General features: G+C 32.5%; 1 protein-coding gene across 1 annotated transcript in view; it reads right to left on the reverse strand.

The window, feature by feature from the left end:
- LOC129217772 (protein HIRA-like) overlaps positions 1 to 26,742 on the reverse strand; it is a 93,696-nt gene that overhangs the window by 9,787 nt on the left and 57,167 nt on the right. Inside the window, exons 15-24 of the mRNA XM_054852118.1 lie at positions 26,252 to 26,340; positions 17,666 to 18,041; positions 14,568 to 14,620; positions 11,964 to 12,150; positions 10,501 to 10,614; positions 10,151 to 10,314; positions 7,428 to 7,589; positions 6,034 to 6,092; positions 5,365 to 5,479; positions 798 to 923 (exon numbers count right to left, since the gene is read on the reverse strand). Coding sequence (XP_054708093.1) covers positions 798 to 923; positions 5,365 to 5,479; positions 6,034 to 6,092; positions 7,428 to 7,589; positions 10,151 to 10,314; positions 10,501 to 10,614; positions 11,964 to 12,150; positions 14,568 to 14,620; positions 17,666 to 18,041; positions 26,252 to 26,340 — 1,445 coding nt within the window. The remainder of the gene's footprint in view (positions 1 to 797; positions 924 to 5,364; positions 5,480 to 6,033; positions 6,093 to 7,427; positions 7,590 to 10,150; positions 10,315 to 10,500; positions 10,615 to 11,963; positions 12,151 to 14,567; positions 14,621 to 17,665; positions 18,042 to 26,251; positions 26,341 to 26,742) is intronic.

Raw genomic sequence — 26,742 nt, forward strand, 5'->3', positions numbered from 1 at the left:
AAAAAAACTGCACATTATTAAATCAGCGCTTTTGTTGAATTAAAGCTTTTTGAAACCAACATGATTCAAATAAACTGTGGTCACTGCACAGCCAATATTTCATTATTTTATAATTTTTAAAAAAAAATGAATAGTGCACAATAATACATGGAAAATACAAACATGAACACTTTTATAAAAGATAAACAATATTTGACACATTATTGATATCCAGGAAGTTAACTAACAAAGTTTCTTTTAGGGTGCACATTAAATGTGACTATGTTGGTAGCACAATACATTACTATGTTTTAAAATGAAAAATTTCCAATGCAGTATATGCATTAGTAAAGTGAAACATCCTAAGACCCGAAAAATTGTGATGAAAACTGCATACACCAGTTTTGTAAATAAAGATTGTAGCACATAACCGCTCATCAGCAAATAATCTACTATATTAATTTTGAAATTAGTAAATTTTGTAAGCAGCTTTTTAACTAGAATTTATTTTAAGAAATGAACATTTAATTAATAATCTTTTTAAGCTTTTGCGATAAATTTTGAGACATAATCAGGAGAAGATATGTCTCTGTAATGTTAATGAAATCAGTGCAAAATGACTTCAACTGTTAATTTTAGTGTAAGAAATTAAAAATCAGATTTGTTCAGGATTTGAACAAAACTGAATTGACGATAATTCTCAAAAGAAAATATTTTAAACATACATTTTGATAATTTAAAATATAATTGAACAATTTGAACATAGTCGTGATAACACATAAATGTAATATCAGTACCCTATGCATAAATGGATCTACCTTTGAGTTTGCCCTTGGAGTGCAGCAAGAGGTAATATTTTACCATTTGAAAGATCTTGTGGAGAAAACCTTAATTGATGATCAGAACACAATTGTAAGGCATTGTTTGCAGTATTTAATAGCAACCTATAAAGTAATAAGGTAAAAATAATCACAAAAAGAATACTAGTTGTATTTTTGACAGTACTGCAAAAAAGAATGGAATAATAGAAAAAGATGTCAAAAAAAGGCGACAATACTTCCTTTTACATGCAAAAGGAAGTTAAAAAGAGACAACTTCAATTTTCAAAAATTCATCAAAAGGGCAGTATTGTGTTTCAAAAGACTAAGGATGTTAATTCTTGTCCAAAAAAAAGTTTGTCACTATCAAATATTATTTATAATAAAATTTCTCCCAGATTTGTGCACTAATATCTCTGTAGTTAGGAGGTGAAGGCAATCTAAATGCATCTTCGTAGAACTAGCACAGGTAGAAATTCTCCCCTGAAGGGATAGGGGTCAGAATTTTGTCTTGAGAAAATTTTTGGTCATAATGGTTCTCAGCTACATGACTGAAATGACTTAAAATCAAAGGGTCTGGCAAGGGGGACCTCAACATAACTGATGCACACCTGTTCCAAATTTAATTACCCAACAATAGATAACACGACACAAGTCTGCAGGCAAAAAAGTAATAAACAAATAGCTTATTCTGATAGTATCTCAAAAAAAAGGTGGACATTTTTGACTTCCTTTTTTATGGGGCAAAGCAAAAAATAAAATATTTTTCTAATGAAATGTTTTTTATTCTATTATTAAAGGTATTTTTGATTAAATAAATGAGGAAATAAAAGAATGAACAAATGAAAAGGAAATGAAACAATAACCCAATAAATAAAGGTAATGAGTTTTAAAAGATTAATTAATCAGTTATTGAAATAACAAATAAATAAGAAATTAAGTGGATGAATGAATAAATAGAATGGAATAATTAACAAATGAATATGCAAGTGATTCGATAAAAGATTGAATATGTAACTGAAATGAACTACTTCACTTTGCCCCGCATGCACTTGACTAACTGTACAATGCATTTAAAATACAAATAATTTTAACAATAAACGAATAAATACTGCAATGAATATTAGTAGGTCTCAATCAAAACTTAAAATGTTAATAACAGAAACTTGATCATTTAATGATACCGAAAATAATTTTTGATGATAAAAAATAATTTACAACAAAATATTACAATATGAGTCTCAATTTTTAAAAATTGCTTGTATTATTATATTCTTTGATTTTCATACGTAATTTCCTCTTAAGTGAAATAGACTTCATATGTAACAACATAGATAAAATATTACTAGATAGGTGGCAGAGCAAATATTTGAGCAGAGTAAATACTCGACCATTTCACTTTGTTATGGCGCCTAGAAAAAGTAGTGTGCCAAACGCCGCTGTTTTCCCCATGATTCTGGAGTTCCAAATTGAGGAATTCCATTAGAGGGTAGTGCATTTAGGGAGCACATTACTTTTGACGGAGTTCATATTAGTTGAGGCAGGATTTAGTAATAATTCAGTTATGCGTTAATGTTTTTCTGCATTTCGTAAAATAATTATGAAAGAGTTTTAAAATATTTTAATGGACACATCAAAGTCCATTATTAAGATAAAAAAAGCTACATCTTGTTTTATACCAGCGTGCAAAAATGGTTACGGATCAGGCAAAGAAAACGTTTCACTTTTCAAAGTTACCGAAGATGAGGAGAAACTTAAGCACTGGCGTACCTAGCATGGGTAACACCCGGGGTGCCAATTTGTGGTGTCATTCCTCCCTCCCTACCCTGACAAAAACAAAGTTTTAGTATTCTTTATAAGCATGAAATTCATACAATTTTCAGTCCAAGTACTGACAGTATGAACCTAATTCTGAGTATAGTATTCACTCCATGATGAGGGGTGAAAGAAGGGGGGTCCCCTGGGGGTTTACCTCCAGAAAAATTTGAAATCTTAAAAATGCATTTTAGCTTCATATTTTTCAGAAACTTGCAATTCCACTTTGGGTGTCACCCCCCCCCCCCCCCCCCCCCCGACGGGTGACATCCGGACTCGACCGCATCCGCCCCCCCCAGTGATGCCACCGACTTAAGGAATGGAACTCTGATTTTCTCTAAAAATTTCAATGGTGTTATCTGTGCCATCCTACCCCCCTCCACTCCTCAGTACCCCTGTGCAGCTAAGGGTAAATTGCTCGAATCACTGGTTTATGGAGATGACCGATAGCTTTTATTGCAGATCTTAAAATGCAGTGTCCCCCCCCCCTTCCACCTAAGAACAACAGAGCACTCCCCCCTTCCCCAAATTTTACGAAGAACCACCGCATCCAAAAAACTTCCTCAATGACACTTTAATATTTTTTAAACACCTCAAAGCTTTGATGGTTTAATCTGCACTCTGACCACGCCCACTCCCCTACCCCCCCCTCCCTTGTTATCCCTATTTTAGCTTTACTTGAATTATTAAAATTATTTACTGGAAAATTTACTTTTCGAGATGGCCGATAGGTTTTGAAAAAATGCAGATGGTTAAGTTATGGATGCCCCCCCCCCAACCCAAGAGCAAATGTGCAACCCATCCACATCCCCAAATTTTACGAAGCATCCCACTTCTTAGAAATGCTATCCCCCAAAATGAGACTTATCTTTTTATAGCACCCTTTGTAAAACTTAGAATGGCAAAGACAGAGCCTTATCCCATCCCACTTTAGTAAAATAATTAGAATTAAATTGCTGAAATATTTCCTTACCCAGATGGCAGACTGATTTTCTACATAACAGAAACAAATATGCTGATAGTTAATTTATGGACATTTCCTAAGAGCAATGACGCAAAGTATCCCCCTCCCTCATTTTACTTGACATACCCCCAGAAGTGCCCAGCAGTTTCCCCGATTATGAGACTAAAATCATTTTGAAACACCTTCTATAAAAATTTTAATAGTGTAGTCTCCTCCCCTCCATGAACCATCACCCCCCCCCCCCTTCCGCCCGTGGTTGGCACCCTTGCGTTAGCTATAATTATATTAGGAAAAAATACTGAAACATTTCAATAACAAAATGACCACAGTTCTATGCAAAAACTTTAGTTAGGAAAGCTCATCCTAAGGGCGATAGCATCCCCTCTCACTATTTTGGAGCCCCCTTCCCTCCCCCCCCCCGAAAATGTTCCCCCTTAAATTGAGACTGAAATTCTTTTTAAATGCCTTCTTTTGAAATTTTCGCTAGTGTAGTCTCCATCATGAGCCCTCCCCAACTTCCTCTTCCCCCGACGGCACCCGTGCTTTAGCTAATATTATTTGAATAAATTACCGGAAGATTTATTTATTTACCGAGTAGAATGCAGTAACTTTAACAAGAGGTACAGACCCCCCAAAAGTCATACTCCTCCCCCCCTGAAATTTTACCAAAAACCCCCCAAAACGCGACCCTTATAATGAGACAAAACCCTTTAAAAAACAACTTCTCTAAACTATTCTTTTGTTTTTAAATCGTAAAATAAATTCTAAATTTGCTATCTTCTCTATTTTGCATCAAATTTGCACATTCGGACTGCATATTTTAGCAAATGGTATTTTAATTAGATTAAAGAATTCAGAAGCAGGTTTAATAATTAAATAAGAGACACGCAGTCCTTCAAAAATTTCTTTTGACCAATTTTACTATCCAGTTTCCTTTTTTCATCCCAGGAACGATGAAAGGTCACGCCAATTGTTATAATGAAATAGCTGAGGAAATAAAGTAAAATAAGAAACCATTATCGCTAACAAACTGCATAGTTCTAAAGTATCAGTAAATTATTTTTAAAAAATTGCTTTAAAAGCTTATAGTGTACTATATTCATTAAAGAGGAGTCATGTAATGTTTGTGTGGCTTCAAAAAAAAAAAACACCCTTGCCAGATATAGAACTTGTTCCAGAATCTGTCTTTTACGATGAAATAAGTTCGATCCGAAAAACGGGGTTTTTAAGAAGCGAAATTAGCATGTAATCGCCGATTTAAAATGAGTCTGATTGAGAAATATAATGTGCTCTCTGGGCATAGCACCATCTGGATTTTCCTCGGATCTGACCTCACTTTTTCTCCGTCGATCGGCACACTACTCTTTCTAGGCACTATAACTTTGTCCCACATTCCCCTATATCAATCAAGGTATAATAGAAGAACCATTTTGCTGCAGTCATGAAACATTGAAGAAAGTATGGAAAGGGGAGTTACTTTAAAGCAAAAGAGGAGCTAAATCATGGAGTCTGAGAAAAATAAATTCAATTTTTAGGGAGAATGTGACTTCTGAAAAATTAAACAAAAGTAAAATTTTTGTTTATAAAACAGTCTAAACCAAGGAATAAGTACTATTTTAAAATTGAAACAAACTTGCATTCCTCCCACAACACAATTTAAAAAATATACTATAACTGATCACAATGAGGAGATATAAACATTTAGTAACTTGACATTTTATGAAATATTTTTTAGATCAGCGTAAAAAGTTTGGTTAAAAAGAAAAAAATAAATATTTTTATACAAACCAAGATTTCATATCAGCACTGAAAATGTAAGATTTTCCATTCGATAAACTAACCATAGGAATACCATTATCACTAAGCCCTGTTCCTCTAACTGAAAGATCTCCAGATGCGTCATCTGCAGAAAAATTCGTACCATAAGCAATAAAAATCAGAAATAAATTTTTGTTTTTGACTTCCTCTGAATCAATGTTTAAAGAATTATTTTTAATATATCTCATGATTTAAACAGTAAGAATTGTTGACGTTTGCAGAAATCAATTGAGGCAGTGAGAAGCAAAGGGATGTAAGTGGACATTTTCAAGTTTCAAGTAAAACGAGTTTAAAGATAATGTCCTAGGTAGGCTTTCATTGATTTTTTTTTAAAATCATGCTGTAGAGCAGCACCAACCAGAGCCACTAGTACTATCTCTTGCCCCAAGACAGAGGAGAGGTTCCCCTACTATGTGTACTATTTATCCCCAAATTTTTAATTTTTCCACTTACATCTCTTAGCTTCTCACTACATCAATTGTATAATTTGTTTACATATTTGGTGGGAGAACTAATCATTTAGTTGAAAAATTGCTTTACATCACATAAGGATTGGAATGAAGAAAAAAGGAAGAGAGCAGCAATTTTGAAAGCAGTTATAAACTATCATCAAAAAGTAAACAGTCTAAATGAAATTACCTTGCATTATTGGCAATAAAGATTCATTTTGAATCATGCTGTTCAACTTCGAGCAATCCCTTAAAGAAAAAAGTTAGAAAATTAATATTTTACAAAAAAAAAATCTATATATATATATATATATATATATATATATATATATATATAACATACAAATTTATATCCTGCTATTTTTTCCCCTTCATTTTTTCGCTATTACATGGACAATGTTATGCAAAAATAAGTTTACCAACAAACATTTTAAAAATGAGTTAGTCACATAGATTGGTAGATAAACTGATTATACTATGGGATGCAAAAATGGATTTAAGTCAAATTCTGTATTACTATGTCATCTAAGAATAAAACGTCAACTCACTTCCAAGAGACTGAGCATTGTATGAAATGCACAAACCAATTATACTACACTCTAATACTCAAAGAAAAGTGTTTAGCTGTTTAAAAAATCATTTAATCCATTCATGCAGATGTGACCACACTTCTTTTTTCATAGCACTGTAGTTATAATATTAAATAGTACAAATTTTCTTTGTAATTTATTGTTAATGTTTAAAATTCTACATCTATGTCCAACATCATCATGAGATATAACAGTGGTACTATTTCTTATTATCATTGTCATCTATTTGATGTTTTAATATCACGTAAATGTACGATTTTAAGTTTCATAACATTCCAATAAAATGTGTGGTAGTGGCTTAAAATGTCTCTGTAGTTATTAAATGATGATATTCAAAAACAAGTCAACCCTTATTTTATGCCCCCATTCTCATGTAAAATATTAATGTTTGCATTGAAAACCACTGCAACATGTCTTACTTATTCCACACTTTAAGACAGTAAACCTGAAAATGTATAAAAACCATACCATGCCTAAAACCATATTGAGTAACCATTCACTTTACTCAATCTGGTTATGAAATATACAAGCATCCTTGTACAGTTTTTTTTTTTGGTAGCTTGTTACAAGCATTTATACACATGAGCACATGTATATACACTCATTAAAATTTAACAGGCTATATTAAACTTAATCATTTCCACTAATTGGTATTATTGATATAATTCTGTCATGCATAAATTTAGTTTTTCTAAGATAAGTAGCAAATAATTAATACAGAAACATTAAAATCTTACAGCCTCTAGCATTTATCAAAGTTTGTGTTTTTATGTGGATACTGAACATGAAAAAATATCTGAAGAAAAAAAATCATTGAAGTGTAAATATTATAAATTTCTATGCACAATATTTCATGCTAGAAAACTTCCAATTTTCCAGATGAAAAAACTGAATTGTTTTTCACAAAATTTCCCGGGGATTTTCCTGCCTGTTCTCATCTCTAATATGCATACAAGTGAGTCATATATCTACATCACTTTTCAAAAATACATACCAGACAGACATGTAACCTTTAGAAGTTATGACCATCACATATTGATTGCTACAAGTTAGTCTAGTAGCTGATGATGTTAAAACAATGGGCGGACATAGCCGGCGGCCATTATGAGAAAACACAGATAGAGTATTATCGTCACAAACAACACAGCACATGAACCTATAATGTAAAAAAAACATAATTAAATATTAAAAATTTTGGAAATTGAAAGTAAATTACATTTTTTTAAGAAACTGCAGTTTTTAAATGTTTGTTGTAAAAAAATATACATCATAGAATTGTTATAATTTTCAACAGATAAAATTTCAAAAATAGTTATGAAAAGCCTACAGTTGAATTTAGTAATAATAAACTGTTTAAAGTAGTGATGATTTGATTATTCAAGATCATTCGAGAACTCGATTACCACGAGTTCTTGATTATCATATCTCGAGTTCTCGATTATCACTTTTTCAAATTCTTGAGTGAAGAACTGCTTAAGTTCTCGAGCGATTAACTGTTCAAGTTCTTGCTTTGTGAACTTTTCGAGATGTTGAGTTCTCGAGATGTCAATCACTTGAGCAGTGTATTTCTGGATCGATTTGATAATTGAATGAATCTCTCAAAATAGTAGACTTCTGAAGTGATTTAGTTGCAGGGGCAGATCTGTTGTTTAGGGGGTTAGAGGGCTGGCTTTGAAAAGTTAATGATTTTACATATGAATGGGCATGGTTTTTGTTGTCTTCCGAAAAAAGTTGCATTGAGTTATACCCTTTGATCCTTCCTCCAGAAAAATTTGGAATGACGGGCTGAACTGATGTGCCCACAGGGGAAGGGGGACATGACGCAAACTGCGCCATTGAAATTCTAAATAGATGTTCGTCTCTTTTTAGGGAGTATCCTTCTTCAGGGGGGGGTCCCTAATTTTAAACGGTGTGCCAGTACACTTGAGGAATTGATACCCTTGTGATCCAAATGGTGTTTTGATCAAATAACGACCTTACGAATGTTTCATTTGAATAGTGTTATAATTGAATTTATGCTGTCGAATGCTTGATTATCAAATAATTCTTTGGGATGATTTGGTAGTTTAATGATATGTTTCGAGCAAAAGGTGTTAATGAATGAACACATAGACAGGTCTGTGGGTGACATAGGTTGTGTGTCCTGGTGGTTGATTGAAATAAAAATTTGGGGACGCTAATAAGGTTCTAACTTAAGAGGCATTAAAATTAAAATTATGCTTCAGGTAAAAAAAGGAATACTTACGCTGAAAACCTGAGGGGACGTCTTCCTTATGTCTGTCTACCTTCAACAATACCAATAGGTAATCATACAAGAGTAACAGGCAATAACAAACGTTTTAGAACCCAAATATACAGATTACTACAGACATGCTTTGGGGTTTCATGGAACCCTTTTGTCAATGCAAAATATTGAGATTGTGAACTTACTTTCAATGCGTCGGGAGTCCCAATCCTCTGAAAAATGCAGTCAGAAATATTTTACCCTCCCCCTCCTCATATATTAATCAGATAAATATAATTCCATTACTCTCAACAAAAACACCAAAAAAAAGCAAAGCAATTAACAAGAACACGAGTCCTTCTGCTCAAATAGAGCAAAGATTCTCCCACTTGTTTACATTATTAACTTCTTGCTTGAGAGCAGGAAATCATTCGAAATAATCACGTGATAGATAATTGAGAATCATTTGTTTAAATACATAACCGTTCAAATAAAGCACTCAAAATGAATGTAAAAAAGAAAAAAAAAGGAGAAATCAAGCCATTTTACAGGATTTGAGATGGCCATTTGAGAGGAGCCAATTCAGCAGCCATTTGAGATGGAGGGGGGTGATAGTGCACCACCTCAATCGCTACGGAATATCCCAAGGGCCACCAAGAGTCAAAGCCGGCTCATTGCCAGTTTTTTACATCCTCATCAGTTGTTTTAAAATAATACAAGAATTTTAATAGCTTTTAAGCTTAGAAAAATATATAAGACAGCGCCCGCTTTTTCAGCAGGCAGGGTTTATAAGTTAAAAAATTCATGCAATATTTATACTTTCAGATCTATATAATTTTTAACCATTTTATCTCAAAAAATAATGCAGAAATACTGTGATAAAATAGAAAAAAAATGAGAGAAATAGGTCAGCTCTTCTTTTTTTGAATACTGACATAAATATGGAAAGAAAAAAATCACTTTCTTATTCCCACACATATCGCAGCTGACTGTCGGCATGTCCGTAGCTTTCATAAATGTTCATCTCTCAAAATACAAATAAAAAGCAAGACGACGAAGTGCAGACTCTCACATATGAATGGCAAAAAAAAAAATCAAATAAGAGAACAGAAATACCTGAACCCTCCAGTGCTATCAAGCAGCAAATATAAGCATCAAATAATGTTATTTTAACCTAAACGGGGAAATAGCAGGATCCGTTTTGAAATAAGGGGGGGGGGAATTCTTAGCCCGTGATGTTTAAATGACCTGTAGTCTGGTACGAAACTGATACCCCGCTCAAACGTGGGATACGAACACGGAAGTTTAACTTTTAATATAACATGCACTATATGTGCGTATGTGTTGATAAAAAAATTTTTTTATTCTTTCTTTTCCAGAACTGAACAAACTTATGTCTTACACAAGCATTTAAGACTGTCAGCACTTAACAATCAGATATACTGAAATCCACTTCAATGCATAAATATAATAGTGTGTAAAAACAAGCTTACATGCTCCCAGCTACAGCTGTACCTCGACTGTTTAATGCAATTTCCCATTTTAAAGAAGCAGCAGCCAAACATTTCAGCCTATGTATTAGAACTCCAGATCCTGCAGCAATATTATTTTCAAGCTCAAGATACACTGGAACTCCGGTTGATTTGTCATGATAAATCTAAAATAAATTTAAATACAAAGTTCGGGTTAAAAACATAATTTTTAAATTCAATATTCACAATTATTCCCTTATGAGACTGATAATGAACATAACATGGATAGATTTAAATGATTATCAAGTAAAATATAAATTGAAATTTAGTCAAACTTTTTTTAAATGATTCAGAAAATGAAAAATACATACTAAAACATTGGCTTTTTTGTCGACTTTTAACGAAGGCAGGTGAAGTGATGAGCTAGACTGAGCAACTCTTTCAGGAATCACAGGTTTTTCAGGAACAACCACTTTTTCTGGTACCTAAAGGTTAAAGAAAAAAGAATTATGAGGCAGGTAAAAACTCAATCAATGATAAATTAATGTAGTGGTGCAAAAGCTTGCAGCTGGCCAGTGCCTAACTTATAGTCCTTTGAGACCTCATTTAAATTTTCCTTTCCACAATTTGGCTACACTGTAGAATAGGATAAACAGAAAAAAAAAATCGAAATCTTTCGGCCCTCTCCTCTCAATTTAGATTTCAAAATTAGCCAAGTATGAAGTATTGATGGGCACAAATAAAGAGATTTGCATGATTTAATGATCTGATACTAAGTAATTCTGATAATTAGCAAATCAAGTGCATCAATTGAGTGATTTCAGAATTGAATGAACATCTCAAATGAGGTCAGAATCAAATTAATTTCTAAATGACTTCAGTATCAAATTATTTTCGCGAGTTTTTTCATGCAAATCTCTGAATTATGCCAATTAGTAACTATACCCAATATTCACTGAAGTTATTCATACAAGTTTCAGCGCTAAGTCCTTAAACTTTCTTTGATGTTTCTGTGGTTCATCAAGATCTCAACTTTAAACTACTAGATGTCTAAAACTTTCAAGTATCTTTAACTTTGTATGAGTGTTATATATTCTATCTTCTAAATAAATGCGCTACTTTCCAAACCTTTACAAAACGAAAGTTCAGTAGGTTGTTAAACAACCTACTGATGAAAGTTCCTTTCTGAACTTCTCAAATTTGTACTTAACTGCACCAGATAGTTACAAAGTCACTGATTTTATATATACAAACACAAAGCAATCAATAGTTAGCAAACCAAACAGGAGATTTTGTTTAAAAATGTCATTTTAATTTTCTATTTTTAATTATTTATATTCTTAATTTTATTTCTATTATTAATTGATCCAATATATTGAATTTCAAAATAATTCAAACTTTAAGTTTTATTTTTTCTGGTCTTAAAGTTTAAATAAACTTTTCTCAAAGATCTCACAGACACTAAAGCATGAAATTTATAAGATCAGTTTTCAGTGAACTTTTACTGGTACAAATAAGACAAAATCAGTTCTAAAAATTCTTAAGGAACTGCAACTATCATTTCAATTTTCCTAATAAGTGCAGTTTATACTTTTTACAAAATGTCACAAAATTTGTTTAGCATTTCTTTGCTTCCAGTTCTATGCATTGTAAGAATTCAGCATTATATTTTCACTACAAATAATTAACACTATATTAAAAGAGTCAATAATTTAATCAATTTCGCAATCTTTTAGCACATAACAAGAAAAGTTTCAATAATTTCAATAACAATAAACCATTTTTAGAAAACAAATACGAAAACTTTTAAACAAATTACAAGAAGTAGACTTACTGCTTTTTGAGTTTGCTGCTGCGTTTGTGATAAGGGTGGCCTTCCTGGTTTTTTTTTCTCAGGTTTCACTGTTTGGATTTCTGCTTTCCTCTTTTGTGGTACAGGTGTTGTTGCAGGCTCAGGAGTTTTAGGTGGCAATGAAGTTTCTTTAATTTTGGTGGTTGAAACAGATGTTTGTTTATCTTGCCTGCATTTGATACAAAGAAACAATGAATGAAAACAAAATTAAGAATGTCAGAAGACACAAAAAAAAAAAACATAGCTGTAAAGACGGCCAAAAATTAATAATAGAAATAATAAATAATATCATCATCATAATTGGCTTGACCACCTGTTGTGAGCCTTGGCTTTCTTTAAGAGATCCCGCCAGGCTATCTTCCTCTTTGCCGTTGATCTCCATTTTGTTTTAATGATATCAAAATCAGTGTCTACACACTAGATCCATCTCTTTTTTTGGTCTACCCCTTGGTCGCTGTCCATAAGGACTTGAAGATTGTAATAATGCATATCACATTTTTTTACACATTTTTTTTTTATTTTCCATTTTTTTTGTCACTTTAATCATTTTTTCCCCCCATTTCGTTTTTTTTTCTTGTGCATTCCACGTTTTCCCTGCATTCCCCTTTAAATTTCACGCACTTTATGATATCAACTATGTGATTTATTCATTTTTCCAAACGTCTAGCTTTTTGTCAATTTTTCTGTCGTTGATCCGATTTTTTTCATCCTTTTGTCTGGCATTAAAATGGTGGTAGCGTCCTTTTCCTTCGTTGTTTGGGCACCAATTGGTTCCCGCGCATCGCCGTGTACCAGGATCTGATCGCTTATTCGCCGATTCATTTTTTCCACTCCACTTCACTCTGCTCGCAGCTCCCAGTCCGCTCGGTTGTGCTTTTTGCGGCTCTCCGTTTTCTTCAACAATGGCGATGCTGAAGCATCAGTGCCCGGCGTCCTTGGACAGCCGTGGTTTACGCCGTATATATAAGACCTCAAAATGAGGTAAAACTTTTTATTTTTATCACAACATAATTATTTAATGAAGAATGTTAAACTTGGCAGATGATGCTAGCATAGGAAGTGAATCCCCTGTGTATATGATGACTTCAGAAGGAGGTACGCAGAATGTGCCAGAATCGTGCCCTTCATTCATGACCATATTTTTATGCTCAACATAGCTGTGAGTGGTGATGCGGAGCTGCATTTACTCCAATCAAATTTTAATTGTATGATGATTTCAACACCGCCACCATGGAGATTACCAACTGATGCGCCATTTTTCGGCGTGGCATGGTCTGCAACTGACATCGTTGATATCCGATTCATCCCTAAATACACCCCACCATCTTCAAATCGAACTGCCCATCCTGCGCCCATTTTCATTTGAATGTTTTATAAGCCATGCGAATGAACTCCCCGTTTTCCGATTTTTAACGAACTTTGCAAGCTTCAGCTCCACGTTTTTTTTCTTCTTTTTGAACTTTTAAGTATGTCGCCTGCAGATTTGTGTTTTTTTTTTTATTAAGTGCTTGAAGTTTTTTTCTTGGTGATCACCATACAAAAGTCCTATCATACCTGGTCTGCTTCGAAATTTAGCATGAAATAAAGAATGTACGGTAATTGCTATGTTTCATTCCTATCGTCCACATACATTCAACATGGGGTAAGTCTTTTAAATTTTTATGTTCTTTGGGCATTCAAGGTAGTCGTTGATCTGAGGTTATGTGCGGCTGCGATGCTTCCACTTCCACTGCCTAGATTGTTATCTTTTTGGGTTTCTGAATAATTCTTCAAAATTGAAAGTGACGCACCATGACAAAGACCTTCAATGCAGCTCTATTGTTTTCCATTCTCAAAAGATGGCCAGCTCATCTCATTCTGTTTGCTTTGGTAAATTTCAAAATAGCAATACCTCTAAAAAGTTTATATAGTTCAAAATTGTATCTTTGTTGCCAATTTCTACTGTTATTGATACCACCAAAAATAGTTCAAAGCACTTTCCTTTCGAAGATTGTCAACATTTTCTCTTCCCTTGCTGTTAATGACCATGCTTCAGAGGCATATGTTAAAACTGGTCTTATGAGAGTTTTGTGAATTAAAATTTTAGTGCTGCTTTTAATTAGGTGGGATTTTAACTGGTTTCTAAGACCAAAAAGGCAGTGATTGGCAGCAAAAATGCTCTTTCGAATCTTGGGGCTGATTTCATTTTGACATTCTATCTTGGAGCCTAGGTATGTAAACTTTTTAACACTTTTGAATCTATATTTTCCAATGTTCAATGAAACATAAGGATAATCTCTTTCCAAAAAACATATATTTGGTTTTCCCTTCAATTATTGCTAGCCCTGCATCTCTAGCAGCCTTTACTAGTGCTAAGAAATATTCTTTCAATGTGTTTTCAGATCTTGTGATGTCAATGTCATCTGCATAAAATTTGCATTGATTTGTTAAAAATTGTTCCCCTTGTGTGTACGTATATATTATTTATTTAATAATAAATAATATACAAAAACTAAAAAAAATAATAAAACCTTTTCCAGTTGACTAAATTATATCCAATGTAAAAATACAAAAAATAGAATTTTTAAAACTTAACAGAAAACTTACATTTGTTCAGTGGGTACAGGTGTAATGGTCTCTTGCTTAATTAGAGTTTCTTCCTACAATAAATATTCATAATACAATTACTTTAAACAATAACAATTAAAGAGTAAATTGGTAAGATGACCTCTTTAACTCTCTGACGGTCCTGTGTCATGAGTAAGATTCTTTAAGTTCTTCCCCATGAATTGTTTGAGTAACTTGCCATGCAAATCAAGTGCCCTACGTTCTATCAATATCTAGCTATCGTCCTGCGTCTTGAACCGTTTGAAAATGAACATTTAGCATCAGAAACATAAGTGTAAAATGCTTTTGAAACATGCTCAGTAGGGCATAATAAGACGTTCAAAACCATAAGAGAGTTAACTAAAAATGAGCTTCAATAAGACATAATACACAGAAAAAGTATGCACAACAACCAAATGTTTATTTGCTTATGTTTAATATTAAGGAAATATTTTATTACAGAATTTTCAAAGAAAAGTAATTAGCTCCTATGCTTGTAAAATACTTAATATTGTTAGACAATTGTGTGTATGTGTGTGTATATTATATATATATATATATATATATATATATATATATATATATATATAATAAAAGTGAAAAATATTGAAAAGACCACACCAAGAGCCCATAGATGCGCAACGCAGCAAAACTAAAAGGTCAAGTAAATATAAAATTAAGCAAACAGAATTACAAATATTAAACAAATTATAAATAACAAATGATGATAAAAAGGAAAAATGCAAACAGCAATTAAGTAGGAATAGATAAAGAGTGAATCCAGAGCTCATCAGCCGTGGAGGATTCATTAATTATGGTCAAAAGACCAAAATTTTAACTATAAACTAGAAGAGAATGTTTAAGCTCCAGTACATGTAATATAGAGTAACAATGGGCCACGGTATTACCGTGGAAGGCTAATTATCGGAACATGTTTTCCTAATTAGTCGAGGCGAAACCCCCTGCTTTTAGTTTTAGGTTCGAGCTCTAGTTTATTGTTTTTAGCTTAGCAAGTGGTGTGTTTGCCCATTGTTACTCTATATTACATGTACTGGAGCTTAAACATTCTCTTCTAGTTTATAGTTAAATTTTAGTCTTTTGACCATAATCAATGAATCCTCCACGGCTGATGAGCTCTGGATTCCCTCTTTATCTATTCCTACTTAATTGCTGTTTGCATTTTTCCTTTTTATCATCATTTGTTATTTATAATTTTACTATTTGTAATTTTGTTTGCTTAATTTTATATATATATATATATATATATATATATATATATATATATATATATATATATATATATATACACACACATTGTTATAATTTTTATCATAAACTAAGGTTTGAAAAGGAGACGGGGGTCAAAAAAAAATGGTAAAAAGTGCTCAATATACTTTTATTATAAAGGTTTATTAGTTATAAAAAATGTTTTCTTTTTTTCTTGGCTTAAATAAAACATTTTATTTAATTATTTCTTTTTTTTAATTTCAAAACTCATATCTTATAATCTTTAAAATTCTGTATTGCACCAGAAAAATTAGACCAATGTCAATGTTGTCATAACCATAAATGGAGCCTCTGAGGAGTAATACAATAGAAGACCACTGTAACGCACACCTTGGGACCAGAGCTTTTGCTTTTATACAGGTTTTGGCGTTATATAGGTCATTCACAAATTTTGAAACTAGTATTCGGAATATATGTATTGGCACTTCAGAATGAGTTCTATCTGCAATGAGTACTAAAGCACTAATTATACACAATTAGTCAATCACAAATAAATTTGTTTCACAATCAAAAGAAAGTGAATCATCCTGCACTTTTACTAGCTTCACGGTTTGCATAACAGCTGCAGTTTCAAGAGCCAGCTGGTATTTACTGTTTACTGTGAATATTAATTTTCATTTAAAAGCTTTGAATTAAGATGGAAAGATGAAAAACTGTTTCAAAAATGAATTTACATAACAATTTTTATGTTTGCAAGGCAAAACAGAGATTTTTTAAACTTAAAAACCTATTGTTTACTTCTGAAAAGTTGTGCGGTTTACAGAGAATTTTGTTAAATAGGTTGACGTTATAAAGGTATTCTACTGTATTTCTCTTTTTGCAGTCCAGGTAAATATAAGCAAGTCCTCCTTGGCCAAAAACCTTATAAATAGAATTGAATGTTTATTGTAATGTAAAGTACTGAAAACAATGCAAAATATGCTAAAGATATTAATTCTGTGAAGTTTTATTTTATATTATTTCCTTGAGAAAAATGAGGGAATTAACTTTTCAAAACCTGTTTTGAATGCAAAATATGCTAAGAATCATGAAAATTTATGAATTACTTCCCAATTCTTTTCATGAGAAAAATAAGAAAATTTATTGTTTCTTAAAACCAATCTTTTGGTTTCAAAACATTTTTTATTTATTTTTTTTAAAAACTATTTTCATGGGAACAATGCAAATAATTATCTTTATTTTAGTTTTGAGGGAACTACACAAAATTGCATATATTTTGCATATAAATAATGGAAAAATAAAAGTTAATGAAAAATTTAAGTTACTATAATTCTTTCCGAAAACATGCAATTTGATAAATTATTTTCTTTTGTTATTAGAATTTTAACGTAAATACAGCAGTAATGATGTAAAGTTTTAGATTAATTATGAAAACATAGAAATTGCCCTTTTAAATTGATAAAATCCCTCCCTCGCTCAAAAATTGTAGTCTTTAGAGAAATATTCACTTAATAACCCCCCCCCCCCCTTATTTCAAACCTCAATTAACTATCAAACAACACACATAAAATACTTACTAACTAATAAGTTTTAATTAAATTATTAATTGCTACTAAACAAAAAATATACATGTCCGTAATTAAAAAAAAGGAAACTTCTAGCATTAAAATGGTTTAAACTATTTTACTTTATCAATAACATCACACTGTTTTTATAGATAAAAATAGTTAAAAGCTAATCCTTTTTTGTCTGCTTAAAAAAAATTCACAAAAGTCAATTCAATCAAAATAACATTGCAAAATATGATTCTGTTTCCTAAATATATTTACATAGAAAAAATGCACTTTAAACAAAGAAATGTAATATCAAACCTGTGCTCCTTTATGATTCATTGTTGCAACAGATGACACTGCATTTGATGTTTGCTTAATTGATGATACATTTGTTGAAACAGGTACAGATGGAGGAGTGCTTGATATGACTGATGTTTTGATGGAAGTAACAGTTGTTGTGGTAGCAGTTACTGCACTTATAGTGCTAATTATTGAAGTAGAAGAAAATGTTACTGGAGCAGATGATGATGTAATCGAGTTACCAGCAGGAACCATGTTTTCTCCTCTACTTGATGAGTTAAAATTCATAGCTTCACATGATTCATCTCTTTTTTCAATAACTATTTTACTTTTGCTTTCTGAAGATGAACTAAATGTTGGTGGTGCACGACTGTTGAAAGGAGCAGGCGCCTCCCTACATAACAAATATACACAGATTAAGATATATATATGTACACATACACTAATACACATATCAGAGGTGATATGAATTTTCCAGTATCGGGACGCCAATTAACGGGTTAAGCTAATAAAAAAATCTTCAAGACTGATTAGTCATGGCAGGATGTTTGCTGATATGATGATAAAAAAAAAAAAAAACAGTATTTCCTGTTCACAGTTTTGAAACATTAAGTATCATATAACATAACATTTTTATCAGTTTTTTACATCCAAGTGAAAAACAAAGTACAGTAGACCCCAGGGGCGGCAAATAGGGGGAGCGAGAGGGGGCGGTTGCACCCCCAAATTTTTCATTAAAAATAAAAACAAATGGCTAAATTCAATTTAGATAACTTAGAAAATTTTTTGCTTGCATTTTAAGAACAGAAAAAACTGATGGAGAATAATTGTTTGCCTTAACTAAAGAAGTAATCTTTTCATATGGGTTAAATATTTCAAAATTGTGTATTCTATGTTATGCTGGTGCATCTTCTATGACAGCGTTTCTTAATTTCTTTTATTCGTGGAACCCCTTTTAATGCTCACTTTTTTCGTGGAACCCGTTTTTTTGTCACTAGTTTGCAGTTGCGTAGCCAGGATTCTGTTTTAGAGGGGACCCAGGTTCTTATCCGAAATAATCATATTAACTATTTATCATTAAATCGCTAATTAAACTGATTTCATTAATTATTGATAACTTCCAAGTATTATTTGTTTTGTAAGGTATCAATGCACTCCTCTTTGTAATTCTGGATATTTTTAAAGGGGAAAATAACCTCAAAACTTGTGAATGAGTTTTATGATTAAAATATTTTTTCAATTAGAAAAGGAAATACTTACCTACACTATTATTAATAATTCACTTAAATTTATGCAGAAGAAGTTTTTAAACCTTACAAATTAGAATGTCTGTAACTTTTCGACAATTTTTCAGTTATTTATTACTTATGGACTGAGATGTTACTATATGTTGACGTCCAGACAAAGTTCCCCCCCCCCCATTTTTTTTTAATATTGAAATGAATTTTAAAATATCTTTGGTGATATTAGGGCATTAAAAGCTTCTTCTGGAAATGATTCGAAATAGAAGTTTTTAAAACGCAATTTTAGGCTATCTGTGAAGATATTAGGTGAGAAAGAGGTGTTTTGGGATAGATTCTTGAAGGCACAATCTCAACAATTTTTGACAGTCTAAAATTTGCATTATTTTAGGCAACAAATTAAATTATTCCTATAGAGACAAATCTTGATGGGTAATACAGCTGAGGTTAGTACCCTAAACGCGGGCTACCTTGCCCCAGATTTTGGAACTTTTCTCATTCTTTTCTCAATTTTGTAACTATTCATATTTCCAAGCTAAGGAAACTTGTTTTACACATTAATACAAATACAAAAGTGACGACCAACAACAGGCTCTGGGCCCAGCTAGACTGGTCCTAGTCAATTTACAATCCCCAGTGAAGATCAATGGCCCTCTTAAAACTATCTACTCCCTTGCTCATTACCACCTCTTCTGGTAAACTATTCCAAGGTTCCACTACCCTGCTAAAATAATAATTTTTCCTAACATCCATGTTAGCCTGAGATTTAAATAGCTTAAAACAATGACCCCTTGTCCTGTATTCAGTGCTAAACTTCAGCCCCGTAACATGTTTCATTTTAATAAATTTAAACAACTGAATCATGTCCCCTCAGTCTCTTCTTTGCTCAAGACTGTACATTTTTAGCCTTCTAAGCCTGGAATCATAGTCTAAGTGAGAAAGTCCTTTTATTAGCCTTGTAGCCCGCCTTTGAACCCTTTGCAATACGTTAATGTCTTTCTTAAGAAAAGGAGACCAAAACTGAACAGCATACTCCAAATGAGGTCTTACCAAACTTCTATGTAAGTTATCGTTAAAAACACTCCAAAAAAAGTTATTAAGAACATTAGCAATATCACTATCGTCCTGAATTAAAATTCCGTGCTCATCAACCAGTGGCCCAATATGACTATTTCGAACTTTCCCCGAATTAGCGTATGCAAAAAACCTCTTGGGATTCCTGTTTATGTTATCTGCCAGTCTTTGCTCCAACTCTCTTTTCTGAATCCGTACCAAATACTTAAATTTACGCCTTGCCTTACAATATTGCAGCCTATCTGCACTGTGACCAGTTTCTCTAAACCTATGAAAAGCAGCTTGCTTGTAATTTAGAGCGTCTTTAGTTTCCCTGGAGAACCACATTGGCCAGATTTTAGTGTTGACACCCTTTCTCCTAAAGGAAAAATGATCCCCAACCGTTTTCGCTAGCTTTTCCTGAAACTTTGCCCACTGAAGATTCACATCGCTATTGTCCAATCCAGAAGAAAATACTGCTTTCAAACTCTGCCTAAGCGCCCCAAAATCAGTATTTCTGAAATTGGGCACAAACCTAAAATTCTCTACTTTGTGCATATCTAATTTAATCCCAAACCTAATACTGTTGTGGTCACTATCTCCAATGTGTTCCCCTATACATAACCCCTGAACAGAACCTTCCATATCACAGAAAACTAGATCCAAAATCATGTCCTGTCGAGCACCCTGAGTTACAATTTGATCTAAAAAACAGTCACCAATTACTTTCAAAAATTCCTCTTCTCTGCTATTATTATGGTAAAAATTATTCTAATCAATTCCTGGAAAATTAAAATCCCCCATTATAATGACTGACCACTTGCTTGAAATGTCACTAATAATACTAAACATCTGTTTATCTTGACCCCTGACATCTAGAGATCTCTTAATTTAATTTTTGAGTAGTGATCAGTTTATTTCCAAGTATTTTCACCCTTTATTATTGTTTTTTATTTGGGCCAATGTTACCCTTGCCTTTGGGTTACTTTGGCCCAAAGTGGTTTTCCCTATTTAAAATCATTGTAGAACTAACTAGAAGCAAAGAAATAAGTGTGCTTATAGAGAAAAATATTTATTTGATGTTTGAGTCACACATGGTTTTTTAAAGGAAAGTTAATTTTTTTTTTTTTTTTCGCATGTGTATGCATACCTAGTTATTGTCTCATAAACTACTGATGGAGAACAGTCATACTTCCATCAGTTTTGGAGGTTGAATAATTGTAATAAAACACCATTCTTAAAACAAATGATCCTAAAATTTTGATCACTTCCGAAACTTTTTGGGGCATTCCATGCTCTCAACATTCGTTCCTTCTTTTGCATGAACAGCTATCATTGGAAACCTGAGCTCATTCCATTCTACAATAATAAAATTCCCTAAACTTTCCAACAAATTAAAATATATTTATAAGAAGTAGATGCAGGTGGGTAAACCTTATTCTTAACTTTCTGCAACTTTTACTTCCTCTTCATCTTCCACAATGAAAGCCATGCAACTGAACCCTGAGAACTTGAGTCTGCAATCTCTCTCTCTCTCTATCCGTTGCCGAGAATTCCAAGTTTTTATATTATTCCTGTTTAGAGCCTTTTAGTTTTAGCTATTCTTTACTTTTCCGAATCTCTCTGGCGGATTTTTTCACTTTTTAATGCTGGGCCATAGTAAGTCGTAATTTTTAGGTTAAGAGATATGTTGTCATTGCCAATTTAAAATAAAAAAAACTAAATAGAAGTATAACTATATTAGGCATGGAGTATTAAACAGTACTCATTAATAGATACTTAAAAAAACTCTTAGCTGATGTAGAACTGTTTCTACATAGAGAAGATTGAGAGGTTATGAAGGCACATGTTAGCACAATGAACTTAGAGCCTTAGTGTTGCTTCTTTAGCAGAGCTATAGAACTGCTTGGTATAGATAATAAAGTGTGTGGGGATGCTCGTTAGGGGAATTTGTCAAAATATTCGTAAAAATTACGCCCTAAAGGTTGACAGAGGATGTATCTTTTTCTCCCTTTGATCCAAAGAAGGACCCTAGGGCCAAAGTAGCCCGCGTTTATAATATACGAAAGTAAAAATAAATTTAATTTTAATTTTGAAAAAGTGAGTTTTATCGATGTTTTAGAGAACAAATTTGAATTGCGTAAAAAGAAAACATGCAAGTCTCATGGAACCCCTGAGAGAGCTCCGTGTAACCCTGGGGTTCCGTGGAACACAATTCAAGAAACGCTGTTCTATGAGATGCCCGTACAGTGTTCAGACTGCACAATTTTTACGCGTAAACTCCATGTCATTTTACATAATTTTTTATGCTCATATTATAACTTACTGTTTAGCTAATAAGTGGTCACTGATTCCTTGTACTAGAAACATATTTTAGTAACTCGATGCATTATATGCTTTCTTAGAAACTATTTGTAAAGATATGCTCTTTATGAAAAACATCCCACATTGAAAAATACTTTCATATCAACAAATATATCTTGAGGCTCTTTACTTGACAATCTCTGAGTGACACACGATGGTATTCAAAAGTTAAATCTATAAAAGCCCCCTGGAAGAATTACTTTAAAGCGACCTTTTCAAAGATAGAAAATTTGATGTCATTTTAATAGCAGAGTTTGTTTGTTAAATAGACTTTTCTTGAATTTTTGTTTACTTTATTTATACTGCAGAGCGTTTTTTTTTATTTATTTATTTATTTTTTTTTTTTTTTTGAACAATACTACACTCGATCACAAAAGTTTCAATCTGCTAACCATAATTCTTGGATTGACATTTGAAACTCTTAGTAATTTTCCCACTTATGCATGCTTGAGCCCTTGAACAAGGTGTAAAACTTTGTGACACAACTTTCCATAACAGTTTTTACTGTATGCCAATGTAGAAGAGGTGACAAAACCACATGAAGTTTTAGTCAAAATATTAAATCACTATTTTGAATAAAATGATCAATTCAGCTTCTCAAGAAATTGAGACAGGATTTGATGAGATATATTTATCATTGGTCTTAAGTTCAATATTATGTAGATCGGTTATAGAAAGCGAAAAAGAAAATATTACACTTACAAGTAAAATTTGAGGGAAGAAGAATAAATTGTTTTGTGGATTGCGACTATACTTTTTAATGACGCTAAATAAATACTAGCTCAATTTAAAAAGTTTTCTTGGTTACTTTAAAGAGCGGAATTTGAAGGAAATATGTGTTTTAATATAACTTTCTTGCTTCCATTGTTTTTTGACTATTTCAATCAGGTCGGTCATTTTATAGTAGATAACATTTGTGTCTCAACTTCAATATTGCTCTATTGTTCTTAACATTAAAATCATTTTATTATCACTTCCTGTTAACCAGTATACCGTACTGAAAAAATTCATGTTCAAAAAACTCGACCCCCCTCGTCTTATGTGGGGGTAACGTTACACGAAAATGCTGCGTAAACCAAAACCGCGTAAATTAAGTCTTAATAATAGTATTAAAATAGGGGTTAAATTCTGTGGAGGAAAATAAAAAATACTTATTCTACTGATAGATAAATAAATATAGTAAGTTTAACATGTACTTTTTCTAATGCATATGCACAACGACCATGAGTAGTTCTTTGTGGGGCATTAACGCTTCCATGATCACTTGCTAAATTTCCTGGCAGGATCTTTCCTCACTAATCAATCAGATCAAGAAATGACTCAAATTTTTCCGTGTGAAAGCTTTTGGTTGTGTGTCATCAATGTCAATATCCTCGTTGGTTTCGTTCTTCTTTGTCACTTCTAAAAGCACTTCTTCTAGTGAGCTCTGAATTTATGAGTTGAGTAACTTTACTTCTGGAAAGAACTCTGGAACCAACCACAAAAAATATCAGCAGTGGCCCGAGCTCTATTATTAACACGCAGAAAGGCAGTTAGTTACTTGTTATCTGCAATGTTGGAAGTTTGAATTTTGAAAGAGGGGTAAAGTTTATATGTTTGCAATGCCGCATCTGTAAAACTAAACCCCATTCGCGTAAAATAAAATAATAGTGTCAAATCTTTTAACTGTGTATAACCGAAACCACTTAGTATCCCCAAGGTATGTAATTCTGGTTCAATTATATTATTATTAGTAGTATATATTAGTATGAACTTTAGTTCTTCATTTCACATAAACTAGTTAGCTGAAACACAATGCAAACTTCAGTCAACAGTTTACATGTTTATAGGCATTTTTTGCCCCCCCTACAGTCCGTCCAGTTCATCTAATATACAACCTATTTTTTAAACAACATTAGCTGTAACAACAGGGCTGTGTTCATGCTAAAGATTTAGAGGGAGTTCCCTGAATTAATTGAAACCTCTTCTCCCTCCCTGAAAAAAAAAAAATAATAATTTTCTTCAACTGAAATAATGATACACAATTTAACCTAAAATTGAAATGTATTTCATGAAGAAATAAAAATCCCTCTTAAAACAATGAAAGTAGTCCCTGAAGCTCCTCCCCCAAACCCCCTCTGCACAAAAAGAGAAAACAATCCAATTTTGAAAACAAATTGTAACTAGGGGGAAAAAAATTAAAATTCTCATTACAATCAAAACAAAATAAAAATCCCTCACCCTCAAAAAAAATATACAGTTGACTCTCAATAACTCGAAGCCTAAAAGCTCTTAATATTCCTTTATCTCGAAGATTTAGGTCAGTCCCAAAATAATTTAGTGTTTCCCATACAAAGTTGTCTCTATCTCGAATGTACTCATTTTAAGTTGAAGTTTTTATGCGAGTTTCATTTCCATTTTATGCATAAAAATGCAGCAAAAAAGAAGGAAAAAATTTCGTTTTTTCCCTTTAGCACAATGCTTTGCTTACCAGCTTGTATGAGGGGTACAATTTATTTACAATATTGCTCCTTAATGCACACAGTGTTGCAAGATTGCGTAAGCCGATTGGGTTACATTTTGCCGAGGCTGACGACCTAAAATTTTGTTTCTGGTTTATCTTTGAGAAATTTAAAATTTTGACAAAAACAGAGAAAAGGTAGTCTTCATTTTCGGATAACTCAAATAACCTACTTTTAGGACAAAAAGACGTTAAAAAGCAATATGAACTGAAATCAAAGAAGAAATTGGATCTAGGACACATAAACTTAATATTTTAAGATGCGATAAAAAATGTAAGCAGTCAAAAAGAACTGCCTTTTTCGAAGTATCTTAATAAAATTTATTCTTTGCAAAAATATTTTTGCGCAGTACTAAAAATCAGTTTTATCCAAACTATAAACATTACAGTCTATCCACTATGCACCATTCTTGAAAAAGAAAAGAAAATTTATTCTTCAGAAGACTCGGGAAAGTAACTTCCAATAACTAGTACTACCGATTACTCGAAGGCTTTAGCCGGTCCCTTGGGACTTTGAGTTATTGAGAGTTGACTGTATAGCCTTATAAAAATATACATTACAATAAGACCAAAACAAATTCCACTGACTCATTTTTTTGAAATCAGATGAAATTTTAAAACAACTTTTTCCATGAAAATAAAATCACAAACCCTGGCTGTGAAAAACAAAGAATACAGTGATTTGTTATTCACAAGTACTTTCATTATTCAGATGGCTATATGGACTTAGTTTTTCTTCACTTATAAAAAAAACATTCTGCTTTTGGATGATCAAGATCCCTTTAGTAAAATTTTGTTTTGCAATGAATAAAATTTCAATAATGACTAACGTACTAGGAAAAAATCTCCTATTTTGAACGTAACAGACAAAATAATGAAAGCACAAGCACTATTGCAGTAAACATTCACACACCTTTCGGATCAAAAAAAGGGTAACCCTTACGACAAGGCACATGTTCGGATTTTAACACTGTATTTCAGATGGCAAAGGGAATTTCTCTTTCTCTCTCTCTTTTGGAGAAAGGGAGAAAATGTGAATAAAAAATGACAACTGTTGCAAAGCTTTTCAATCAACATTTCTAAACTCAGTTGTCATGTGGAGAATAGCAACAGTGAAGCTTGACCTGTAGATAAATAAGTGGATTTCCCAGAACAGTGATTCTCAACCTGTGGTTGTGGACAATTTCTAGTGGTCTGTGAAGAGCTAGTGAAAATTAATCTATATCATTTTTACAGTTGTAATTAAATTATTAAAGAAAACTTTTAGATTCATCTCATTTCACCTAACATAATTGTTGTGAAAATGCTATTTCTATCATAAGTGGTCATCATAAATGGATATCATAACTTACGATTCAGAAGCATACCAAGTAGTCGTTAGAAGTAAAAAGGTTGCAAAACACTGCCCTAGAATTTTGTCATTAATAAAATCCAATAAAACTTTACCCAATGTCAGGAGGCGGAGGAATGAATAATGGTGTTATTCTTCTTCTTCCATCTGCCAGCCTTGTTTCAATTTGTTTATCTGTAGGCCCCTAAAAAAATTCATAAGACTTTTTTAAAAACTTAAAACTAATCACTAATAACATACACCAATTCATTCAATCTTTATATTGATTAAAATACTACCAGGGGAGTAGTATCAAGCTCATCATTTCTACATTTCTCTGCAGGGAGCAAAAATAAAACATTCATCGTTAATATACCATACACATTGTATGTATTGTGTATTTTGAATACTAGTGATGATGTGTATCTTCTACCAGGGAAAAATTAATATTTAAGTGACTTAATTAAAATTATGAACGCAGGGCCGATCCTAGGGTGTCAGCTGCCCGTGTGCAAAAACCTAATGTGCCGCCCCTCAAGAGTAATTTGCATATTTTGACCAATCTTTAACGTCCATATAAATCTTTCTTCAAATTTCTGTACCAAGT

This window comes from Uloborus diversus, chromosome 1 (assembly GCF_026930045.1).
Source record: "Uloborus diversus isolate 005 chromosome 1, Udiv.v.3.1, whole genome shotgun sequence".
NCBI classification, from domain to species: Eukaryota; Metazoa; Arthropoda; class Arachnida; order Araneae; family Uloboridae; genus Uloborus; species Uloborus diversus.